The 9,635-nt window shown below is 45.4% G+C and overlaps 1 protein-coding gene across 1 annotated transcript; it reads right to left on the bottom strand.

Moving 5' to 3' along the window:
* Window positions 1-3,624: 3,624 nt before the first annotated feature.
* LOC118382440 (ras-related protein Rap-2b-like) lies at window positions 3,625-5,272 on the bottom strand. Its single transcript, XM_035769243.2, has 2 exons — window positions 4,411-5,272; window positions 3,625-3,973 (listed from the first exon to the last, which is right to left on the bottom strand). Exons 1-2 carry the CDS (start codon window positions 4,919-4,921, stop codon window positions 3,912-3,914), a joined length of 573 nt encoding a protein of 190 aa, XP_035625136.1. The 5' UTR covers window positions 4,922-5,272; the 3' UTR covers window positions 3,625-3,911.
* Between the last annotated feature and the right edge of the window lie 4,363 nt (window positions 5,273-9,635).

Below are 9,635 nucleotides of genomic sequence, written 5' to 3'. Positions count from 1 at the left end.
CGCTCTGCAATCAGCCCAGAACAGACCGCTCTGCAATCAGTCCAGAACAGACCGCTCTGCAATCAGCCCAGAACAGACCGCTCTGCAATCAGTCCAGAACAGACCGCTCTGCAATCAGCCCAGAACAGACCGCTCTGCAATCAGCCCAGAACAGACCTCTCTGCAATCAGCCCAGAACAGACCGCTCTGCAATCAGCCCAGAACAGACCGCTCTGCAATCAGCCCAGAACAGACCGCTCTGCAATCAGTCCAGAACAGACCGCTCTGCAATCAGTCCAGAACAGACCGCTCTGCAATCAGCCCAGAACAGACCGCTCTGCAATCAGCCCAGAACAGACCGCTCTGCAATCAGCCCAGAACAGACCGCTCTGCAATCAGCACAGAACAGACCGCTCTGCAATCAGCCCAGAACAGACCGCTCTGCAATCAGCCCAGAACAGACCGCTCTGCAATCAGCCCAGAACAGACCGCTCTGCAATCAGCCCAGAACAGACCGCTCTGCAATCAGCCCAGAACAGACCGCTCTGCAATCAGTCCAGAACAGACCGCTCTGCAATCAGTCCAGAACAGACCTCTCTGCAATCAGCCCAGAACAGACCGCTCTGCAATCAGCCCAGAACAGACCGCTCTGTAATCAGCCCAGAACAGGGCAGATTAATCCATTTGTAAACACCTACCTATTTCAGCATCACTGTCCATCACCATAACACACCTCCATTACTCCTTCATTGTTCACCCACCTACCAGATCTCTGTCTCACGGTAGACGTTGACCCAAGGTCAGGCATTAACTCTGAATGGTTAAGGTCAGGCATTAACTCTGAATGGTTAAGGTCAGGCATTAACTCTGAATGGTTAAGGTCAGGCATTAACTCTGAATGGTTAAGGTCAGGCATTAACTCTGAATGGTTAAGGTCAGGCATTAACTCTGAATGGTTAAGGTCAGGCATTAACTCTGAATGGTTAAGGTCAGGCATTAACTCTGAATGGTTAAGGTCAGGCATTAACTCTGAATGGTTAAGGTCAGGCATTAACTCTGAATGGTTAAGGTCAGGCATTAACTCTGAATGGTTAAGGTCAGGCATTAACTCTGAATGGTTAAGGTCAGGCATTAACTCTGAATGGTTAAGGTCAGGCATTAACTCTGAATGGTTAAGGTCAGGCATTAACTCTGAATGGTTAAGGTCAGGCATTAACTCTGAATGGTTAAGGTCAGGGTTAAAACAACAATATGAAAAACAACTTTATATCGCTAGATTCGACCTTGAAACCTTGAAGGTCACCGTTGCTCCAAGTGGCCGGTTTCCACGTCTTCCGCCGCCATCCTCAGACATGGTTGGACACATTTAGTGTTACCTTTCACCTCATTTCTACATTCTATCACTGACTGCAGAGATTTTAAATGGCACCGTTTATACATTTGAGCTGTGACTGCCCTATTGGTAACCTAGAGAGAAAGCAGACTGCCCTACTGGTAACCTAGAGAGAGAGAGCAGACTGCCCTACTGGTAACCGAGAGAGAGAGGAGACTGCCCTACTGGTAACCGAGAGAGAGAGAGAGAGAGAGAGAGAGAGAGAGAGAGAGAGAGAGAGAGAGAGAGAGAGAGAGAGAGCAGACTGCCCTACTGGTAACCTAGAGAGAGAGCAGACTTCCCTACTGGTAACCTAGAGAGAGCAGACTGCCCTACTGGTAACCTAGAGAGAGAGAGAGAGAGAGAGAGAGCAGACTGCCCTACTGGTAACCTAGAGAGAGAGAGCAGACTGCCCTACTGGTAACCTAGAGAGAGAGAGAGCAGACTGCCCTACTGGTAACCTAGAGAGAGAGAGAGAGCAGACTGCCCTATTGGTAACCTAGAGAGAAAGAGAGAGCAGACTGCCCTATTGGTAACCTAGAGAGAAAGCAGACTGCCCTATTGGTAACCTAGAGAGAAAGCAGACTGCCCTACTGGTAACCTAGAGAGAGAGAGAGCAGACTGCCCTACTGGTAACCTAGAGAGAGAGAGCAGGCTGCCCTACTGGTTACCTAGAGAGAGAGAGCAGACTGCCCTACTGGTTACCTAGAGAGAGAGAGCAGACTGCCCTACTGGTTACCTAGAGAGAGAGCAGACTGCCCTACTGGTTACCTAGAGAGAGAGAGCAGACTGCCCTACTGGTTACCTAGAGAGAGAGAGCAGACTGCCCTACTGGTTACCTAGAGAGAGAGAGCAGACTGCCCTACTGGTTACCTAGAGAGAGAGAGAGCTGACTGCCCTACTGGTAACCTAGAGAGAGAGAGAGAGCAGACTGCCCTACTGGTAACCTAGAGAGAGAGCAGACTGCCCTACTGGTTACCTAGAAAGAGAGCAGACTGCCGTACTGGTTACCTAGAGAGAGCAGACTGCCCTACTGGTAACCTAGAGAGAGAGCAGACTGCCCTACTGGTTACCTAGAGAGAGAGCAAACTGCCCTACTGGTTACCTAGAGAGAGAGCAGACTGCCCTACTGGTTACCTAGAGAGAGAGAGAGCAGACTGCCCTACTGGTTACCTAGAGAGAGAGAGATAGCAGACTGCCCTACTGATTACCTAGAGAGAGAGCAGACTGCCCTACTGGTTACCTAGAGAGAGAGCAGACTGCCCTACTGGTTACCTAGAGAGAGAGCAGACTGCCCTACTGGTTACCTAGAGAGAGAGCAGACTGCCCTACTGGTTACCTAGAGAGAGAGCAGACTGCCCTACTGGTTACCTAGTTACCAGACTGCCCTACTGGTAACCTAGAGAGAGAGCAGACTGCCCTACTGGTTATCTAGAGAGAGAGCAGACTGCCCTACTGGTTACCTAGAGAGAGAGCAGACTGCCCTACTGGTTACCTAGTTACCAGACTGCCCTACTGGTTACCTAGTTACCAGACTGCCCAATATAAATGGATCAGATTTACCTGAGAAAAGACACACTTACAAAAGAGAGAAAACACAACAACAGTGTTTTAAAAAAAATGCAATTTGTATTAAAAGTATTTTTAAAACAGACAGACAGCTGTTAAAAGGCTGGTCTGAAATTAAACGTACAATCGGGTTAGACTTTAATGGTACATCACATTTTCTTTTTAAAATAAAGACAAAACATAGAATTCCTTTCATTTAAATGGTCTGGAAGAAGTGTTTGGTGGGTAAAAGTATCCAGTACCTGTGTATTTAAATCTAAGAGCAACAATAACAAACAATCTTAGTTTTCAAAAGGTCCCAAAAAAAAAACGAAATATAAGCCAACCACCATTCCTTTATCAAAAGCCTTGTTGTTACATTGTTTCTCCCCAAAGAGATGATCCAGTCCAACAGTTAAGAACTTTGTAGATTGCCATGTTGTGGGAGTCGAGTCGGGTGGCGACACTCTCAGGTTGGCACTAAATTTGAACAGCTGTTTTGGAAAGGCACTCGATGCGAGGGCGTTCGGGTCGCCAGTCTGTCCGTCAGTAACGTCATGTCCTCTCGCGCACGTTGAAGGAGAAAAAAAAAAAAATGGGTGGCACTCATCATAACACTCCACAAAAGTTGTGTCCAATTCTAACCTCACTGACAAACATATTTCGTGTGCTGTGGTCACAGAACATAACTCCATGAGGGTGGGAGAAATGTCAAAAATGACCCCCAAAAAAAAAACCTAATATGCAGCAATGAACAAAATATTATTTTCTAGTCATATCCTCTTTACATAAAAGGAATATCCATAGCGTTTTAGGTCCCAGTCTCGACGTCTCTGCCGTTGGGGATAAGTTCCAGCTGGGAGTGCAAGCTGAGACAGGGGTCGCTAACTCAGCTGAGCTGTTGACATCAATGGTTGACATTGAGTTTGCTGCAACGATACTCCAGCTGAACGGAATTCCTGAAGAGTGGCCCTCACCCTCCCTGCTTTACCCTCCTCCCTCACGGAATTCCTTAACTCAGTCCAAGGTGAGCCACGAAGAACAATTCAACAGTACAGACTACCTGCAACACACCTCCAAAGAAAAACAGATATATGGTGAACTAAAAACGTCAGCTTACATTGAACATTTCAACATAGCACCGGGCTAACCCTTTTTCCAAGGATGCAAGGTGCCCGTTGTTTGAAATTGTAGCCATTTTCCCAGAACATTCAAGTACTCTGCCATGTAAACACTGGTACAGATGAGATTTCTGTCTTTTCTAAGCCTGTGCAACACATTGGCTTTCCAATACTAATGATGACAGTTAACACCAAAGTATTGTTCAAAATGTGTCCGTTTTTGTCTTCAAGCAAAACGTATTAGTTTCCTCGAGTCTTGTTTATTTTAAGTTTAGATTAATATTAGGAAGGGCTCACGCACCATTTGCAAATTTAAGAAATGTGAAAACATTTAACTTAGATTCTCCTTTTAAAGAATAACACAAGACGAGCAGCACTGGTCGTTTCTACCTGGTGCTGAAGAATAGTTCATCTGTCTGACAATCTCTGCAAACAGTTCGTCCACCGAGCCTTTATTTTTGGCTGAAGTTTCCATAAACGGGCAATTCCACTCATCCGCCAGCGCTTTCCCCTCCCCGGCCGAGACCTCCCTCTCGCCCTCCAGGTCCACTTTATTCCCGACCAGAATCATCGGCACCCTTTCGTACCGTTTCACCCGAATGATCTGATCCCTCATTGGTTTGATGTCTTGGAAGCTTTGTTGGTTGACCAAGCTGTAGACTAGGATGAAGCCCTGCCCGTTTTTGATGTACAGGTCTCTCATGGAGGCAAACTGCTCGGTCCCCGCCGTGTCCAGTATCTCCAGAACGGAAGGCGACGAGTCCACCTCGATCTCCTTTCGGTAGAAATCCTCTATAGTGGGATCATATTTCTCTATAAAGGAACCCGTTACGAATTGCACAGTCAATGCGGATTTGCCAACCCCGCCAGATCCGAGAACCACTACTTTGTATTCTCTCATGGTTCTGAAAAAAGTCCCCTCTCTTCCTCTCCGTCAGCAAGCAGCCCTGCTGTGTTTCAAACTGCAAGCAGCCCTGCTGTGTTTCAAACTGCAAGCAGCCCTGCTGTGTTTCAAACTGCAAGCAGCGACGCCGTTGTGCCTCCGGTCGTAGTTTTCGTCCCAAATCGACAAGTTCGAGGACTAGGCGTGCACGTTCGGGTGAGAGTAGGTTCAGTTCAGACCGTAACCCAACATTAGAAATGTGACATGTTGAGCTCCACCGGTTTCTGAAGCTTGCCCAAAGTCTGATCTTTGAGTTGCCACCGTGCGCTCTCTTCCTGCCCACACTCCACAGTACGTAGCCAACGTCTTTACGTCATAAACTAAAGAGTCGGCTGCTCCGTTTTATTAAAGGCGCAAACACACACCCTGGCCACTGACAGGAGTCGGCTACAGGAAACTGCCACACCTTCGGCTTGGATGGTTAAAGCTTGAGTCACACCGATTGACTCATTCCATTTTTTTTTAGGCCTATGTTTACACACCTCAATCGGACATGGATGTATGCTTAACCTTGTTTTATTTCATAGAGAATAAACAACACTGAGTTGATAAGCTCTCTTGTAGGCTATGGCATTTGTTGTTTTCAACCATCCAATGCTGTCGGGTCATATAGCCTGCCTCGGCCGGCATTTTCTGAGCTAAACTGACCACGTTGCAGCTCCAACAACAACACATAAAACATAATTCTGCCCCAAAAAACAATGTGAATTTCTCTCAACCATTGGCAAATGGTCTTTTTAGCTGAGTGCTGACGCCACCTTGTGAGAAGCAGTGGTCACTTTGTCAAAGGCGCAAAATGTTTTGCGTGTCTGTTCCCAGTGCGCCTCTCTGGGGTGCTGTTGGAGAGACGCATCTCTGCTGTGCTCCACCAACGTTCTGTCAAGAAGATCATCGAACATAAATCATGTATCCGATTTAGGAAATGGTAGAGTGTGTCCTGTTCTGTAGTCTACAGGCTGGATGAGACAGACACTTTTTTATATATTTTTTATTTACATCATGCAGGTTTCTCCGGTCAAAAAGACTCATCTAAAATGGCGCAATATCAAATAAAAATAAAAAAACGAGCTGTCATGTTAACAAACAACATATCCTAAAAACAGGATAGGTCAAAATGAAATGGACAATATGGAATGGACCAATCACAACGGTTGTCCAGGAGTTTCCCCCCCATTGTTGTGATCAGTGGTTTCAAGTTTGTATGCCTCAATTTTTTTGACAAGGTGATGATAGTGAAAAAAATAAAATAGTACTGCATTTCTCGCTGTGTAAAAACCTTATAGACTCACGATAACTCCTGATGAAGTTGGGTAACTGATATATTCAGAGCTTAAATAGCCAAATTGATTAGTCACAGGACTAATAAAGCCAATGCAACAAACAGTGGGCATACAACACGGATGGGAATTCGTACAATTCCATTGCTGGCGAGACTACACCCCAGTTAGCATGGACCAACACCAACGCCTTTTGGACATCTTTTTTTGGTGCAGTCCGGACCGGCCTTGATTTCAACATCGGTAAAAATAAGTATTTTCAACTTTCATTTAGAACCCGAAAATGAACCTTCTGAAAAACTTCCTGTAAAATATGTATTTTAAAAATGTTCGCCTTTCATTCACAACCTAAATTGAACCTAACTTCAACATCTGGAAAATACGTCTATTTGACGTCTTTTCAATGTCATTTTGCTTACTGGGACTTATTCTAGTTTAGCTGGGACAGGATTTTTTTTGTCTCTCCTAGGGCGACAGAACGCAAGGACCGGCCCTGCCTACAGTGGATATCAAACAGGAGAAGGGACGATGGGTTCATCTGGGATTAAATGTAATACATATCAGAGTTTGTTGACATTAACGAGGGAGTGACTCACTCACACGTCTTTTTTTCAGACACAAAACATAACAGCGTTGCAACAGGGGTCATCATATTAAGGAATTTAAACCAACTTGACACTATTGACTGTTTTTCTGGCCTCATCTATTGTTTGAGAATATGTTATAGAATACAACCACTTTATTTACCCCTTTGGGCAAGTCATTTCAGTTCGGACTTGGTGTTACCTATGTGGGGAAGTCTTAAAGTTTAGGCCATGTTACCATTGAGCTGACTGGAACCAGCCTTATGTGATACATAAGGAGCATAGATGGAGGACACAAGTGTGTGTGTGTGTGTGTGTGTGTGTGTGTGTGTGTGTGTGTGTGTGTGTGTGTGTGTGTGTGTGTGTGTGTGTGTGTGTGTGTGTGTGTGTGTGTGTGTGTGTGTGTGTGTGTGTGTGTGTGTGTGTGTGTGCGCACTATATCAGGGTGCTGTCAGTTGTCACAATATTGCCTGTCTGGAATTACCCAGGGTTACTTCTGTTAGGGAAACTTCAGAGAGTCTCTGTCTCTGTCACTGTCTCTCTGTCTGTCTCTCTCTCTCTCTCTCCTTCCCTCCCCTTTTACTCCCCCCGCTCTCTCTCTCTTTCTCTCTCTCACACGGTGTCTCTCTCTCCCTCTTTCCAATTCAATTTCAATTTAAAGGCTTTATTGTCATGAAAAACGTATGTTTACATTGCCAAAGGAAGTGAAATAGATAATAAACAAAAGTGAAATAAACAATGCAAATTGTACAGTAAACATTACATTCCCAAAAGTTCCAAAAGAATAAACACATCATATTATGTCTATACAGTGTTGTAACGATGTGCAAATAGTTAAAGTACAAAAGGGAAATTAAATAAACATAAATATGGGTTGTATTTACAATGGTGTTTGTTCTTCACTGGTTGTCCTTTTCTTGTGGCAACAGGTCACTAATCTTGCTGCTGTGATGTCACACTGTGGAATTTCACCCAGTAGATATGGGAGTTTATCAAAACTGTATTTATTTTCGAATTATTTGTGGATCTCTGTAATCTGAGGGAAATATTTGTCTCTAATATGGTCCTACATTTGGCAGGAGGTTAGGAAGTGCAGCTCAGTTTCCACCTCATTTTGTGGGCAGTGTGCACACTTCGGCAGCCTTTCTCAATAGCAAGGCTACGCTCACTGAGTCTGTACATAGTCAAAGATTTCCTTAATTTTGGGTCAGTCACAGTGATCAGGTATTCTGCCACTGTGTACTCTCTGTTTAGGGCCAAATAGCATTCTAGTTTGCTCTGTTTTTTTGTTAATTCTTTCCAATGTGTCAAGTAATTATCTCTGTTTTCTCATGATTTGGTTGGGTCTAATTGTGTTGCTGTCCTTGTGTTGGACCAGGTTGCTTATGGGACTCTTCTCCAGGTTAATTTCTCTGTAGGTGATGGCTTTGTTTTGGAAGGTTTGGGAATCGCTTCCTTTTAGGTGGTTCTAGAATTTAACAGCTTTTTTTGTTGATTTTGATCATTAGCGGGTATCGGCCTAATTCTGCTCTGCATGCATTATTTGGTGTTTTATGTTGTACACAGGGAATATTTTTGCAGAATTCTGCATTCAGTCTCAATTTGGTGTCTCTCTCTCACTCTCAATCTCTCCCGCACCCTCTCTCTCTCTCGCTCTTTCCCGCACCCTCTCTCTCGCTCTCTCCCGCACCCTCTCTCTCTCTCTCTCCCGCACCCTCTCTCTCTCTCTCCCGCACCCTCTCTCTCTCTCTCTCGCTCTCTCCCGCACCATCTCTCTCTCTCGCTCTCTCCCGCACCCTCTCGCTCTCTCCCGCACCCTCTCGCTCTCTCCCGCACCCTCTCTCTCTCTCGCTCTCTCCCGCACCCTCTCTCTCTCGCTCTCTCCCGCACCCTCTCTCTCGCTCTCTCCCGCACCCTCTCTCTCGCTCTCTCCCGCACCCTCTCTCTCGCTCTCTCCCGCACCCTCTCTCTCTCTCTCCCGCACACTCTCTCTCTCGCTCTCTCCCGCACCCTCTCTCTCGCTCTCTCCCGCACCCTCTCTCTCGCTTTCTCCCGCACCCTCTCTCTCTCTCGCTTTCTCCCGCACCCTCTCTCTCTCGTTCTCTCCCGCACCCTCTCTCTCTCTCGTTCTCTCCCGCACCCTCTCTCTCGCTCTCTCCCGCACTGTATCTCTCTTTCTCCCTCGCTCTCTCTCTCTCTCTGTCTACATTGGGGTGATCATCAGTGTGTAATCAATGGCAGGGCAGTATAGCGTGTTTATGATAAGACCTCAGTGTGACCTCATCGCCTCATCACCTCGTCACCAGACTGAATGAGGAAGCAGACTCGGTCAGATCAATAGGTTTTTAATCGCACCACACAGCAGCTGATCTCATGTTGTTATGAGTCAGGACTCGGTTGTTATAAAACTTGGCAGGTGGTTTACAGACAGGGGTGGGAAAAGTACACAATTGTCATACCTGAGTAAAAGTATAGATACCTTAATAAAAAATGACTCAAGTAAAAGTGAAAGTCACCCAGTAAAATACAACTTGAGTAAAAGTAAAAACAATATTTGGTTTTAAATATATTTAAGTATCAAAAGTAAATGTAATTTCTAAAATATATGTAAAAATCAAAAGGAAAAGTATAAATCATGAAATCACTTATATTTAATGTACGGAGCACAATCCAACACTCAGACATAATTTACAAACTAAGAATTTGTGTTTAGTGTGCCTGCTAGATCAGAGGCAGTAGGGATGACCAGGGATGTTCTCTTGAGAAGTGCGTGAATTTGAAATCTAACGAGTACTTCTGGGTGTCAGGGAA

Source organism: Oncorhynchus keta, chromosome 1, assembly GCF_023373465.1.
Source record: "Oncorhynchus keta strain PuntledgeMale-10-30-2019 chromosome 1, Oket_V2, whole genome shotgun sequence".
NCBI lineage: Eukaryota > Metazoa > Chordata > Actinopteri > Salmoniformes > Salmonidae > Oncorhynchus > Oncorhynchus keta.
Note: the sequence above shows the minus strand (reverse complement) of the source record. Positions and strands in the feature narration are given on the sequence as shown.